We start from the raw sequence: 16,663 nt of genomic DNA on the forward strand, positions 1-16,663 counted from the left end.
TATGTCGTTTTTGTCCAATTTTGGACCAAATTGTTTTTCTCCAAAAATGGTCACATTTTGAAGATATAGTATAGTATGACGTACTACATAGTATAGTATGACGTTTTTGTCAAGTTTTGGACCAGAAAAACGTTTTTCAAAAAAATTGTCAGATCTTGGACGACATAGTATAGTATGTCGTTTTTGTCCAATTTTGGACCAAATTTTTTTTCTCCAAAAATGGTCACATATTGGAGATATAGTATAGTATGACGTACTACATAGTATAGTATGACGTTTTTGTCAAGTTTTGGACCAAAAAAACGTTTTTCAAAAAAATTGTCAGATCTTGGACAACATAGTATAGTATGTTGTTTTTGTCCAATTTTGGACCAAATTTTTTTCTCCAAAAATGGTCACATTTTGGAGATATAGTATAGTATGACGTACTACATAGTATAGTATGACGTTTTTGTCAAGTTTTGGACCAAAAAAACGTTTTTCAAAAAAATTGTCAGATCTTGGACGACATAGTATAGTATGTCGTTTTTGTCCAATTTTGGACCAAATCTTTTTTTCTGCAAAAATGGTCACATTTTGGAGATATAGTATAGTATGACGTACTACATAGTATCGTATGACGTTTTTGTCAAGTTTTGGACCAAAAAAACTTTTTCAAAAAAATTGTCAGATCTTGGACGACATAGTATAGTATGTCGTTTTTGTCAAATTTTGGACCAAATTTTTTTTCTCCAAAAATTGTCACATTTTGAAGATATAGTATAGTATGACGTACTACATAGTATAGTATGACGTTTTTGTCAAGTTTTGGACCAAAAAAACATTTTTCAAAAAAATTGTCAGATCTTGGATGACATAGTATAGTATGTCGTTTTTGTCCAATTTTGGACCAAATTTTTTTTCTCCAAAAATGGTCACATTTTGGAGATATAGTATAGTATGACGAACTACATAGTATAGTATGACGTTTTTGTCAAGTTTTGGACCAAAAAAACGTTTTTCAAAAAAATTGTCAGATCTTGGACGACATAGTATAGTATGTCGTTTTTGTCCAATTTTGGACCAAATTGTTTTTCTCCAAAAATGGTCACATTTTGAAGATATAGTATAGTATGACGTACTACATAGTATAGTATGACGTTTGTGTCAAGTTTTGGACCAAAAAAACGTTTTTCAAAAAAATTGTCGGATCTTGGACGACATAGTATAGTATGTCGTTTTTGTCAAATTTTGGATCAAAACTTTTTTTTTTCTCCAAAAATGGTCACATTTTGAAGATATAGTATAGTATGACGTACTACATAGTATAGTATGACGTTTTTGTCAAGTTTTGGACCAAAAAAACGTTTTTCAAAAAAATTGTCAGATTTTGGACGACATAGTATATAGTATGTCGTTTTTGTCCAATTTTGGACCAAAAGTTTTTCTCCAAAAATGGTCACATTTTGGTGACATAGTATAGTATGACGTACTACATAGTATAGTATAACGTTTTTGTCAAGTTTTGGACCAAAAAACGTTTTTCCAAAAAATTGTCAGATTTTGGACGACATAGTATAGTATGTCGTTTTTGTCAAATTTTAGACCAAATTTTTTTCTCCAAAAATTGTCACATTTTGGTGACATAGTATAGTATGACGAACTACATAGTATAGTATGACGTTTTTGTCAAGTTTTGGACCAAAAAAACGTTTTTCAAAAAATTGTCTGATTTTGGACGACATAGTATAGTATGTCGTTTTTGTCAAATTTTGGAGCAAAAAAACATTTTTCAAAAAAATTGTCAGATCTTGGATGACATAGTATAGTATGTCGTTTTTGTCCAATTTTGGACCAAATTTTTTTTCTCCAAAAATGGTCACATTTTGGAGATATAGTATAGTATGACGAACTACATAGTATAGTATGACGTTTTTGTCAAGTTTTGGACCAAAAAAACGTTTTTCAAAAAAATTGTCAGATCTTGGACGACATAGTATAGTATGTCGTTTTTGTCCAATTTTGGACCAAATTGTTTTTCTCCAAAAATGGTCACATTTTGAAGATATAGTATAGTATGACGTACTACATAGTATAGTATGACGTTTGTGTCAAGTTTTGGACCAAAAAAACGTTTTTCAAAAAAATTGTCAGATCTTGGACGACATAGTATAGTATGTCGTTTTTGTCAAATTTTGGATCAAAACTTTTTTTTTTTCTCCAAAAATGGTCACATTTTGAAGATATAGTATAGTATGACGTACTACATAGTATAGTATGACGTTTTTGTCAAGTTTTGGACCAAAAAAACGTTTTTCAAAAAAATTGTCAGATTTTGGACGACATAGTATATAGTATGTCGTTTTTGTCCAATTTTGGACCAAAAGTTTTTCTCCAAAAATGGTCACATTTTGGTGACATAGTATAGTATGACGTACTACATAGTATAGTATAACGTTTTTGTCAAGTTTTGGACCAAAAAACGTTTTTCCAAAAAATTGTCAGATTTTGGACGACATAGTATAGTATGTCGTTTTTGTCAAATTTTAGACCAAATTTTTTTCTCCAAAAATTGTCACATTTTGGTGACATAGTATAGTATGACGAACTACATAGTATAGTATGACGTTTTTGTCAAGTTTTGGACCAAAAAAACGTTTTTCAAAAAAATTGTCAGATTTTGGACGACATAGTATATAGTATGTGGTTTTTGTCCAATTTTGGACCAAAAGTTTTTCTCCAAAAATTGTCACATTTTGGTGACATAGTATAGTATGACGTACTACATAGTATAGTATAACGTTTTTGTCAAGTTTTGGACCAAAAAACGTTTTTCCAAAAAATTGTCAGATTTTGGACGACATAGTATAGTATGTCGTTTTTGTCAAATTTTAGACCAAATTTTTTTCTCCAAAAATTGTCACATTTTGGTGACATAGTATAGTATGACGAACTACATAGTATAGTATGACGTTTTTGTCAAGTTTTGGACCAAAAAAAACGTTTTTCAAAAAAATTGTCTGATTTTGGACGACATAGTATAGTATGTCGTTTTTGTCAAATTTTGGACAAAAATGTTTTTCTCCAAAAATGGTCACATTTTGGAGACATAGTATAGTATGACGTTATACATTGTATAGTATAACGTTTTTGTCAAGTTTTGGACCAAAAAAACGTTTTTCCAAAAAATTGTCTAATTTCGGACGACATAGTATAGTATGTCGTTTTTGTCAAATTTTGGATCAAATTTTTTCTCAAAATATAGTCACATTTTGGTGACATAGTATACTATGACGTACTACATAGTATAGACTAACGTTTTTGTCAAGTTTTGGACCAAAAAAACGTTTTTCCATAAAAATTTCAGATTTTGGACGACATAGTATAGTATGTGTTTTTGTCAAATTTTGGACCAAATCTTTTTTTCTCCAAAAATGGTCACATTTTGGAGATATAGTATAGTATGACATACTACATAGTATAGTATGACGTTTTTTGTCAAGTTTTGGACCAAAAAAACGTTTTTCAAAAAAATTGTCAGATCTTGGTATAGTATGTATAGTATAGTATGTCGTTTTTGTCAAATTTTGGACCAAATTTTCTTTCTCCAAAAATGGTCACATTTTGGAGATATAGTATAGTATGACGTACTACATAGTATAGTATGACGTTTTTGTCAAGTTTTGGACCAGAAAAACGTTTTTCAAAAAAATTGTCAGATCTTGGACGACATAGTATAGTATGTCGTTTTTGTCCAATTTTGGACCAAATTTTTTTTCTCCAAAAATGGTCACATATTGGAGATATAGTATAGTATGACGTACTACATAGTATAGTATGACGTTTTTGTCAAGTTTTGGACCAAAAAAAACGTTTTTCAAAAAAATTGTCAGATCTTGGACAACATAGTATAGTATGTTGTTTTTGTCCAATTTTGGACCAAATTTTTTTCTCCAAAAATGGTCACATTTTGGAGATATAGTATAGTATGACGTACTACATAGTATAGTATGACGTTTTTGTCAAGTTTTGGACCAAAAAAACGTTTTTCAAAAAAATTGTCAGATCTTGGACGACATAGTATAGTATGTCGTTTTTGTCCAATTTTGGACCAAATCTTTTTTTCTGCAAAAATGGTCACATTTTGGAGATATAGTATAGTATGACGTACTACATAGTATCGTATGACGTTTTTGTCAAGTTTTGGACCAAAAAAACTTTTTCAAAAAAATTGTCAGATCTTGGACGACATAGTATAGTATGTCGTTTTTGTCAAATTTTGGACCAAATTTTTTTTCTCCAAAAATTGTCACATTTTGAAGATATAGTATAGTATGACGTACTACATAGTATAGTATGACGTTTTTGTCAAGTTTTGGACCAAAAAAACATTTTTCAAAAAAATTGTCAGATCTTGGATGACATAGTATAGTATGTCGTTTTTGTCCAATTTTGGACCAAATTTTTTTTCTCCAAAAATGGTCACATTTTGGAGATATAGTATAGTATGACGAACTACATAGTATAGTATGACGTTTTTGTCAAGTTTTGGACCAAAAAAACGTTTTTCAAAAAAATTGTCAGATCTTGGACGACATAGTATAGTATGTCGTTTTTGTCCAATTTTGGACCAAATTGTTTTTCTCCAAAAATGGTCACATTTTGAAGATATAGTATAGTATGACGTACTACATAGTATAGTATGACGTTTGTGTCAAGTTTTGGACCAAAAAAACGTTTTTCAAAAAAATTGTCGGATCTTGGACGACATAGTATAGTATGTCGTTTTTGTCAAATTTTGGATCAAAACTTTTTTTTTTCTCCAAAAATGGTCACATTTTGAAGATATAGTATAGTATGACGTACTACATAGTATAGTATGACGTTTTTGTCAAGTTTTGGACCAAAAAAACGTTTTTCAAAAAAATTGTCAGATTTTGGACGACATAGTATATAGTATGTCGTTTTTGTCCAATTTTGGACCAAAAGTTTTTCTCCAAAAATGGTCACATTTTGGTGACATAGTATAGTATGACGTACTACATAGTATAGTATAACGTTTTTGTCAAGTTTTGGACCAAAAAACGTTTTTCCAAAAAATTGTCAGATTTTGGACGACATAGTATAGTATGTCGTTTTTGTCAAATTTTAGACCAAATTTTTTTCTCCAAAAATTGTCACATTTTGGTGACATAGTATAGTATGACGAACTACATAGTATAGTATGACGTTTTTGTCAAGTTTTGGACCAAAAAAACGTTTTTCAAAAAAATTGTCTGATTTTGGACGACATAGTATAGTATGTCGTTTTTGTCAAATTTTGGACAAAAATGTTTTTCTCCAAAAATGGTCACATTTTGGAGACATAGTATAGTATGACGTTATACATTGTATAGTATAACGTTTTTGTCAAGTTTTGGACCAAAAAAACGTTTTTCCAAAAAATTGTCTAATTTCGGACGACATAGTATAGTATGTCGTTTTTGTCAAATTTTGGACCAAATTTTTTCTCAAAATATAGTCACATTTTGGTGACATAGTATAGTATGACGTACTACATAGTATAGACCAGGGGTCACCAACCTTTTTGAGACAGAGAGCTACCTTAAGGGTAAAAAATAATATGGAGGGCTACCATATAATATTTTTTTGTTTGTTTACCATTTAAATGATTAATATTATGCATTCAACTGCATACACATTCATTCCAGTGCTTACTCCTAACGATTATCAGTTTGTATAAACAATATCAAAGATATTTGACTGAGCCATCATACGGATACATGCAAGTGAGGTGAAGTGAAGTGAGCCCGCGGGCACCGTATTGGCTGCCTGAGGGCTACCAGGTGCCCGCGGGCACCACGTTGGTGACCCCTGGTATAGACTAACGTTTTTGTCAAGTTTTGGACCAAAAAAACGTTTTTCCAAAAAAATTTCAGATTTTGGACGACATAGTATAGTATGTGTTTTTGTCAAATTTTGGACCAAATTTTTTTTCTCCAAAAACGGTCACATTTTGGAGACATAGTATAGTATGACGTACTACATAGTATAGTATGACGTTTTTGTCAAGTTTTGGACCAAAAAAACGTTTTTCCAAAAAATTGTCTGATTTCGGACGACATAGTATAGTATGTGGTTTTTGTCAAATTTTGGACCAAATTTTTTTTCTCAAAATATAGTCACATTTTGGTGACATAGTATAGTATGACGTACTACATGGTATAGACTAACGTTTTTGTCAAGTTTTGGACCAAAAAAACGTTTTTCCAAAAAATTGTCTGATTTCGGACGACATAGTATATATAGTATGTCGTTTTTGTCAAATTTTGGACCAAACTTTTTTTTCTCCAGAAATGGTCACATTTTGGAGACATGGTATAGTATGACGTATTACATAGTATAGTATAACGTTTTTGTCAAGTTTTGGACCAAAAAAACGTTTTTCCAAAAAAATTTCAGATTTTGGACGACATAGTATAGTATGTGTTTTTGTCAAATTTTGGACCAAATTTTTTTTCTCCAAAAACGGTCACATTTTGGAGACATAGTATAGTATGACGTACTACATAGTATAGTATGACGTTTTTGTCAAGTTTTGGACCAAAAAAACGTTTTTCCAAAAAATTGTCTGATTTCGGACGACATAGTATAGTATGTGGTTTTTGTCAAATTTTGGACCAAATTTTTTTTCTCAAAATATAGTCACATTTTGGTGACATAGTATAGTATGACGTACTACATGGTATAGACTAACGTTTTTGTCAAGTTTTGGACCAAAAAAACGTTTTTCCAAAAAATTGTCTGATTTCGGACGACATAGTATAGTATGTCGTTTTTGTCAAATTTTGGACCAAATTTTTTTTCTCCAGAAATGGTCACATTTTGGAGACATGGTATAGTATGACGTATTACATAGTATAGTATAACGTTTTTGTCAAGTTTTGGACCAAAAAAACGTTTTTCCAAAAAAATTTCAGATTTTGGACGACATAGTTTCGTATGTCGTTTTTGTCAAATTTTGGACCAAATTTTTTTCTCCAAAAATGGTCACATTTTGGTGACATAGTATAGTATGACGTACTACATGTCCAAAACTGGTCAAAATTGTTCAAAAATGTCATAGTATAGTCCAGTGTTTTTCAACCAGTGTGCCGTGGCACACTAGTGTGCCGTGGGAAATTATCCAATTTCACCTAATTGGTCTAAAAAGATTTTTTAAAACAAATAATTAATTATCTGCAAATAATATGGATATAAATATTCAAGACACTTTGATAAGAATGACTAAATTGTTAATATAGGCTACAGAGTAAATTTTTTTTTTAAATTTTGTTTGGTGGTGTGCCTCGTGATTTTTTCAATGAAAAAAGCCTGTATAGTATGTCGTTCCAAAAATGGTCAAAATTGGTCAAAAAGTCATAGTATGTCGTCCAAAAATGGTCAAAAACGTCATTGTATAGTAGGTCGTCCAAAAATGATCAAAATTGGTCAAAAATATCATCCTATTGTATGTCGTCCAAAATTTGACTAAAAAGTCATAGTATAGTATGTCGTCCAAAATTTGAATAATTTTTTTTGGACGCCATACTATACTACGGCTTTTTTTTTTTTGGCACATTTTGGATGACATATATATATATATATGTATGTACACACACGTATATATATGGTGCACCGAATCCCAATCTCACCTTGCGCACAAAAACGTATCGTATGGCCCCTGCGGAACCTCATGTCCCAGTAATCCACGATGACACAGGTCACAGACGCTGCTTTTATTTTGAAATCCACAGCCGGAAACGTCCCCCCCTGGTGGCAGCAGAGGATTGATCAGCAGTGATCTTTCTCTGACGATCACACACCGGTGCCGGGCTGCGGGCGTTCTCTCACTCAGAGGACGAGTCCGTGTCCGTGTGTGTCTGTGTCATGTTGAAACGCGCGTGAAAAGTGTGTGTTTGTGAGCGACGTGAGTGGCGCGCGAGGATGCTGACCGACATGATGATTGTGGAGGAGGAATTTGAGATCAAGGAGGAGGAACCGTGGTACGACAAGCAGGACCTGGAACACGGTACAGTAGTTCCTCTCAGTCTTTGTCTTCGAACAGGTCAACGTCAAGAACCGCGTTCGTTTTGTGTTCTCACAGTCTGACATAAAATAACACAACGTGCACAGGATTACTGTGTGAACACAGAGACACACGTTTAACACGTGACACAGTCGGCGCGATCTCACTGCTGCAGGTGCACAGAGGATAGTCAGTGTGATAATATGAAAAATAAATGGCTTATTATTATTATTATTATTTGTATAGTCAGGGTTGGTTTTCCACAGGCTGATGTGGCGCAAATGAAGGACCTTGACTCTGCAGAAAAGCACACACACATGTCAGCAGCAGCAGGGCGCTCACATATGCGGCAAAGTGAAGGGAGACAAAACCGCAAATCTCTGAATTAAATACCTTTACATTAAAGCTGATAAACAGAAATGTTCATTGTTTCCATGTTTTAGTCGAAGTACTAGTGCTTTCTGTTTTCCATTTCTTATAAACAGGTGTTTAGATGTGGACAAAATAAAGGTCAAATTAATAGGTACACTGTGTAATGTGTAAAATAAATAGATTAGAATCTAACACTTTCACCCAGGGAATTCACTCACTGACTGTGCATCATGCTTCACTGAGTATAATTATCATCATTATCATGTCAGTAATTTGATATAATTCCACAGTGCATCCTCAATTCATCCATATTTCTGCACATGGAACATTTACATGAATTCAAACATTTCCTTATTAATGAAATAAGAATGTTTTCCCTCCACTAAAACCAATGTGCTGACACTGCATTGTGATATATCTATCTATCTATCTATCTTGGAGCGATTATTTTCAGCTCCTCTACCTATGGCTCTGGGATCGTTTAAATATCCATGCCTTTCAGTTTATAAAGGTGGATCGACTCTGTGCCACAAAAGAATCTGCACGACAGCAAAGACTTCAGAAAAGCTTTTTGTACCACAAGGTCCCCATTTGTGTCTGTCCCTGCAGACCTGCAGCTGGCAGCCGAGCTCGGGAAGACTCTTCTGGAGAGGAACAGGGAGCTGGAGCAGGGGCTGCAGCACATGCACTCCACCAACCAGGAGCAGCTGCAGGAGATCGAGGTAACAGAGCCGTTGAGAACTCTTTTAGAAGAAATCTGTTTGAACACAGTCAGAAAATATGGGGGGAAAATGATCGTTGTTTCCCAAACCTCAACATTATGATCAAAGAAACCAGAAAATATCCACATTTAAGAAGTTGAAAAACAAACCTTGTTTTCATTATTTAAAAAAAATAATACTATACCTATTTTGTACACAAGACATTCATTTCTCATTCTATTCAGCATTAACCAGCAAAAGCTTTTATTGCATCAGATCGGCCTCGGTTTAAGACAAAAGAAAACTGCAGCATGCTGCTACACAACTGCATACTTTGCACCTTTAAAAAAAAAATCCACTATTTGTCACCAGAACTGCTGCAGTTCCATTTCCTGTCTGATCAGTGTTTTTATGAATCTCGAGCAGCAGTTACTGCAGAAATAAAATAATATTTGATGCATTCAATATGTTCAAAGTCGCTTTCATGAAGCCAGGTAGCTTTTAATAAGCAGTATATCATGTAGAAAATGGTTGAATATTATTAAAGTTTCATAGAAATGTAGGGAATACAGCTACACAAGGGACGATACCACGTTTTTGTCCATTGTGGCCACATCTATGCATTTTTAAAACACTCGCTCACGGTAAAACTATGTTTTGTCACAATAAAATACTCATCAGACCTTGAAGTTATGAGCTTGTACACGATGTCTGTACAACAAACACATATTTTTTTGACACTGTTTGCAGATGCATTGTTTTAAAAGTAGCCTAGGAGGGGACTGTGCTTACTATGAAAGACAATCCTGACGGCGTCCCCCTGACTGGTGTAGCGTGATAAATCAGCGAAAATCAAAATTACTCCAAAACAGGAGGATGAAAATCAAGGATGCACACCATCGGGCCATGCTCAACCCATATCCAAAATCTTAGGTGGATCTGACTAACGGCCCGTCAAAGTCATAATTCTCCAACTGTGTCACAAATATTGTTCTCTCAGCTTATCCAACCCCCAAACCATCACATCACAGCTAAATCCCTGACGATAACTCCTGTAATAACCTGAAACTTATCGTCCTCTGCAAGTCTTTTAACCTAAAAGTGAGAACCAGTCTCGCAAAGTGGCCACAACAATGGATTTGATCCAAAAATAAAACTGCAAAAGGACAAGCACAAACGGCAATGAAATGGCAGACGTTTTATTTACGCTTTAACAGATTCGTCGCATCCTGAGGGTTTCCGTTTTTCATTCCCTTGAGTAGGGTCAGTCTGTCGGTTGTGTGGCAGTAAATCTCGTTCTACATGTCGCCGCGGACACACGCGGTTAATCTCTTTAAACTTTAGACGTCACTGATTTGATTCAAGCTCCTCATGACCCGAGTGTAGCAGTAAGTGATCGTCTTCCCGTTACACACACACACACACACACACACACACACACACACACACACATACATGTGTCTGACTGTGTTGTGTTGGTCCTTTCGTTTTCAGAGAGCAGATTATATAAATCACTAAAGGTTCATGGTGTTCTGGCTGCAGCAGCTGATAAGATAACGCAACGAAGGATAGTTAAGTAATAAAACGATTTGGAAAAATGTATGATTGAATGACATAATGATAATAATCACAAGAAAGAGGATAACGATGTACGTTGGTTTTGTTTGCAATGAAAATCAACATTTTCTCCGCGCCACTACCTCATTGCTAGTGTTGAAAAAGAAAAGGAGGAAAATGTTAAAGGCAAAATCAAAAATACAATACATAATATACAGTATTTACACTATTTGTAAATGTACATCTATACATAATAAGTAAGTTTTTGTCCAAAGGATTTCGTTGTTATATGGAGCAAAGAAACCAGATAATATTCACATTTAAGAAGCTGAAAAATCAGAAAACTTGTTTTAATTCCTTAAAAACACTCAAAATAGTTGACTATTAATTAGTAATCGATGAATCGCGTAATTGTTTCAGCCCTAATCATAAAATACATTAATTAATTTAAACTATTATTAAGTTTTACCACAGTAGTAATTGTTCTTTATTTACTATTAAACATATTTCTCATTCTTTTTCCTCATTCCATTTCTGTTCCTTTTATTGTACTCCATCTTTTTTTTTTTGGATGACTTAATCTAAATGGAGTTTTCATATCAATCCTACTTCTATTAATATTAATAATGTTTTTTGGGTTTTTTTACCTGCTCTGTTCATCCTCCAGTACCTGATGAAGCAGGTGGACCTCCTCAGGCAGGTCAACGATCAGCACGCTAAGGTGTACGAGCAGCTGGACGTGTCGTCCAGAGAGCTGGAGCACGGCAACCACAAACTGCTCCTGGACAACAAGGCGGCTCAGCAGAAGATCCAGGGGTGAGACGACGTGTGGATGTGCTGCATCGTCTGTTCTGCAAAAACTCACCATAAGAGTCACGAGTGACACTCTGTGTGTGTGTTCTAACCAGGCTGAACGAGACGGTGGAGCTGCTGCAGACGCAGGTGGAGGAGCTGCAGCATCAGGTGGAGGAGCTGAAGCTGCGTCCTCGGCCTCCGCACAGGGAGAGGCGCTCGGCTCGCTGCGGCAGTCAGAGCGTGTCCTGTCTGAAAGAACTGCAAAACACACTCAGGTGAGGTGACACTAACTATCACTGTAGGGCTGAAGTGACCAGGCAGCAGAAGGACAATGTTCTTTTTCACATTTTAAGAGAATTATTAACCAATTATTGAGGAAATTCGTACTATTTTCATATTATATAAGCAATTTGACGACATCACCACGGATACACAGAGTTTATGTGGAAAACAATGGACTGAAGTCAGTCATACAAACGACTGCATGACGTCCAAGTGTTGCACAACAAAATAAAAATGTAACTTTGCTCGTCCTCCATTTAGCTTAATAGAAAATTCTGGTTAAATATTACACACCAGAATATAAACACAGACGTATACACTTAGTGTTGCAGTGTTTGTCAGAGTTCAACAGATTTATACAGGCTTGTAGTGTGAGTTCAACACACAGACTAGAAAACACACACAAAAATGTACACAATTCTAGTCAAATATTGCAGTATTTTAAGGTGTTTAATACCATATCTGTTCTTTGAAGAGCAGCGTTGACATGAAAGAGTTTCTGTGTTGTATTTTAGCCTCCGACCTCTAGTTGGCAGCAGGTTTTTGGCCATTTCACGCTCATGGGAGTTTTTCTTAAAACAGACTCTTCTAGGGGAGGAAATGGCAATTTATCGCCCTGATAATAGTATCCCCAATATTTTGCAAACACTGTAGGACTGAACGATTTTATAATTGCTATTGCGATATGATTCCCATATGAGAGGGAAAAGTCATTTTTACATAATTATTATCTAATTTTCATTTGAATAGCACATTTCAAATGATTGCTGTGTGATAGTTGTGCAGGTCTATTAAAATTAAAATGTAAATTGACACACATTTTGATCAACTTTGGATTAAATATTCTGCCCTAGTACACTGGGAAAATATACATTAGCAACACTTTTAACTGTCTATTTTGTTAAAGAAATATGACAAACATTTAGTGCTATTTAACTGAATATATTTGGTTTGGTTTATGGCGTTAATATCCTATCGATCTTACTATTTACATGGTTAGTGACAAATGTCATTGGACCCCTTTGAAAATGTATTATTTAAGTATTCCTCCACCTGGTAAAAATAAACACTGTGTGGTCAGTGATCTAAAAGTCTCTCAGTGAGTCCTTCTGGCTTCAGCTCTGCTCTCCATGTGTGCTAATCTTAAACTGACTGGCCGTCACAGTCTCAGTGTTTTCGTGCTGTGGGTCAGTCCACCTGAATCCCCAGGGGAGTTTAGTCTCTGTGCGGTGTAATCCCGTTAGGATGCGTCCATCGAAACATGCAGGTCATGCAGGTGGATGGAAATGTCTGTGATACATACATGACGCCGACCTCAGAGAGCACAGTGCGTTGGATCAGGTTGGAAGGAAATAGGTCAAAGTCTTAGGTGTGGGAGGAGGAGGAGGAGGAGGAGGAGGCACAAACTTGTGTCATTATCTCTTAAGTGGGGACTGATTCATCAGCTCTTTTCTAATCTGTGTTTCTACTGATAAGCTCTGGATTTGTTTTTTTCCCCCCTGCTACCTGTCTGCTGTTACATAACCTGTGCAGTGTTTTCTTTTTTTCTGTTGTGAGTTGTTGGTCCACCTTATTCTTACATTGTAGAACAACAAAACAGCTCCTTTCTTGTGTAACACGATAATCGTTACACTAGGGCAAATATAGATATGTGAATTAACAAATTAAAGCTCTCTAAAGTAAACCGTCCGTCAGTTTCACTCACCGTGTGTCACTACTTGATGGTCTCCTCATGGTGGCGCTGTTCAAATGAAAGAGGGAATCTTGGGTGGAGGTTACCTGGCAGAAGAAGAGGGAGTTTACGTTAAGCGATGCTCCATCCACGATACATAAACACAAATACATAGACTTTATGCAGTTCGCTCCGTCTAGCAATATTATCAGACCTGACTGAGGGAGTGTTTGTGTGTATACAGCAGCAGAGCAGGGTCAGGTGGGCACAGAAAAAGTGTGTATATCGTGATTAGGTTTTTTTTTTTTTTTTTCCTGGGTGGTTTAATGTGTTGTCAGTCATATTCTTACCCGTTTGTCCTGGTTTGCCTCGCTTTACTAGCACGGTGTGGTTCTTGCCTCAGTCTGTCTTGAATGTGTGCTGCACGGGAATGTCGCCGGGTGACACGAGATCTCAACGCTGCTACACAGAGAGACAGTGTGAAGTCATTCAACGGGCATTTGTTTGTATTTAAATGTTATGCTAAAACACTTTTAATCTATAATGAACCGTCCGTGAAAGTGTGGATGAACAACAGTACATGGTTTACAACGGGCCGTGTTTCTGGTCCAGGTACGACTACGATCCCGACGAGCTCTCCGGCGACCTCGAGTCCCGCGACGCGTCGTGGCACGAGGAGGAGCAGGCCTCGCTGAGGAAATCCCTCCACTCTCTCCAGACCCAGTTTGCCAGCGAGCGCGCTCGTCGGGAGGAGGCGGAGCGAGAGGCCGAGCTGCTCGCCAGGGAGAACGGCACCCTGGAGCAGCAGCTGTCAGGGATGGACAGATGTCGGGTATGACTGACAGATGTGTATCTCTGTTGTTCTTGTACAGTGCTCCGGTTTATTAGACCACCACTCAATGTAAGGTTTATGCCACAGCTGCTCTAATTGAACAGCATGGGTAATTATCAGTTTCGGTAATGTTTAATACACCAGTAAATATAACATATGTCATCCATGAATTTTCACATTTACTGTATTACAAAAAAAAAACAGAAAAAATATTAAAGTACATTATTATTATATTGATTAAGATGTCCAATTCTGTTATTTTCTTGCATTCCTGAACATGAACATTAGCATTAGTGGTTGAATGTTATGCTTGATTAATTTCTGACGCCTCACATGAGCTGAGTTGGCTCAAATGTGGGTATAAAACGGGGAATTTGGTTTATTTGACAAATAAATAACAATAAGATTTAATTAAATAAATACGTTTTACACAAGATTTTGAAAGATTTTTCAAATATTTCCGTTTTTTCGTTTTTATTACAGGTGGTATAGTCATTTTTTAAACACTGTACGTACATATGGGGAAGTAAGTTTGTGATTATTTTTTTTTAATTTAAGGTTGTTTTTTTGTTAAGGTTAATTTCTTTGTTGCCATGTTTACATAAAGATAAACAAATATGGGAGAAAATGCTAATTGAGAGCTTCTGAGTCTCAACTGCAGAACCACTGAGCATAAATGGTGGATTATTTAGTGTAAATGACCTCTGACACAAATCTAAATCACTGTCCTCTCTTCTTCAGGCCCGAGTGCTGGAGCTGGAGTCTGAGGCCGAAGAACTCCGTCATCTCTGGAAATCCCAGTCCTCCACGAAATCCTCCAACCACAACCTGCTTCCACACTCGCTGTTTCTCCTCCATCCAGATGAGGAGAGTGAAGGTGAAGCAGCTGCACAAAAGAAGCCCTCGGCACTGAAGCGCTGGGGCAGCGAGAAGCTGATGAAGGCGGCGCAGACGTCCGACTCCCCCGACAGGATCTACGACCACGAGTGCTCCTGCGTACGCCGCGCCGAGGTGGTCAAGTTCCGCGGCATCTCGCTGCTCAATGAAGTCGACGCGCAGTACAGCGCCTTGCAGGTGAAGTACGACGAGCTGCTGCGACGCTGCCAACTGGGCCTGCAGGAGGGAGAGCGGGACGCGCGTGAAGTGGTCCAGACGCCGTCCGTCACCAGCGCGTGTTCTGCTCTGACACAAGTGGAGGACTTTGACGAGGACTTCCACCAGCCAGAGTACAAGGAACTTTTTAGGGAAATTTTCTCCCGCATCCAGAAAACCAAAAAGGACCTGATGGAAAACAGAGGGGCAGCCTCAGCTGCTGCTGTGCTGCCTGTTTTGAAGTAGTTGCTCCAGAGAAAGACAAAAGGACTTGTCTTCCAGTTACAGAGAGACTCTTTGGAAAGACCTGTTCCGCAGTCAGGTCTACACCTGTCCAGGAATGATGTTCGAGTGATGCAGAAAAACCAGAACGAACACCACCAGCACACGTCTCAGATGTGGCTCTTTTGCACAGCAACACCAGTGCCTCACGCCGCCGTCGCTACTGTGCAATCGCTCTACCTCACTGTGCACAGGCCTATTTTCAAACAAGCTCCTGAGGAAGTCATTTCTGGGGGATAATCTCCATCTGTAACACTCCATGTTCTTATTAATGTAAATTCACAAAAACCCTCCTGGAAAAGATGCAGACTTCAGATGCTAATTACAGAGAATCAGGTGGTACGAAACCAGTTAAAGTGAAAAAATTGCTGGTCAGAATCAGAAAATCCCTTATTGTGAAGTAATGTAATAAACACTCAAGGAATTTTTGGGGAAGCATTCGAAGACACAATACAACATAAAGTCAACACAACTTAAATATTTAGATTAAGAGTTCAACTGCACATTTATAATATGTATAAACTGTATTTTTGTCTGATAAATTGCACCAGCACACAGATTTAAAACAAAGAAAAACAGCAAGTCTTCACATTTAAGAGGCCTACACTGATGACAATGAATTAGAACTTTCACAGCTTATTATTTTACCTATTTCCCTGTAATTAGACGGTGAATCTTTGAATCTTTACGTCTTTCCAGGACACATTTTTAGGAAGTGACAGAAGAGTAAGATGAAGTGCTACAGTTGAAGTTTCTCTGATGTGTTTGTCTAATGTGAACTTTTTAATTTATTTGTCTTCTTTGCATCTGTGTGGAACAAAAAAAATTCAGTTGTATTGGTGACCCCTGTAAAGACGATCAATGCAAAGATGATTGATATAATCTCTGATTGTTGTGTTAGTGAAGGAGCTGGTAATTTAAGGTGCTGGATTATATAAGAATCCTCTGGTAACTGTAACGACTTTCTCTGAAATTATACTTGATTACTGTTGAGTTAGGTTAGAGGACTGAGTGAATGTTATATATGAAGA

General features: G+C 36.4%; 1 protein-coding gene across 1 annotated transcript; it reads left to right on the forward strand.

Annotated features, from left to right (window-relative positions):
* Window positions 1-7,965: 7,965 nt before the first annotated feature.
* On the forward strand, window positions 7,966-15,872 carry LOC310939010 (cerebellar degeneration-related protein 2-like; the record flags this gene model as incomplete). The annotated part of the gene is made up of 7 exons (XM_083903677.1): window positions 7,966-8,050; window positions 9,029-9,141; window positions 11,345-11,493; window positions 11,586-11,747; window positions 14,039-14,258; window positions 15,000-15,592; window positions 15,689-15,872. The coding sequence occupies 7 exons, from the start codon at window positions 7,966-7,968 to the stop codon at window positions 15,870-15,872; spliced, it is 1,506 nt and encodes a 501-aa protein (XP_083759803.1).
* Between the last annotated feature and the right edge of the window lie 791 nt (window positions 15,873-16,663).

Source organism: Microchirus variegatus, assembly GCF_963457635.1.
Source record: "Microchirus variegatus genome assembly, chromosome: 17".
Classification (NCBI taxonomy): Eukaryota; Metazoa; Chordata; class Actinopteri; order Pleuronectiformes; family Soleidae; genus Microchirus; species Microchirus variegatus.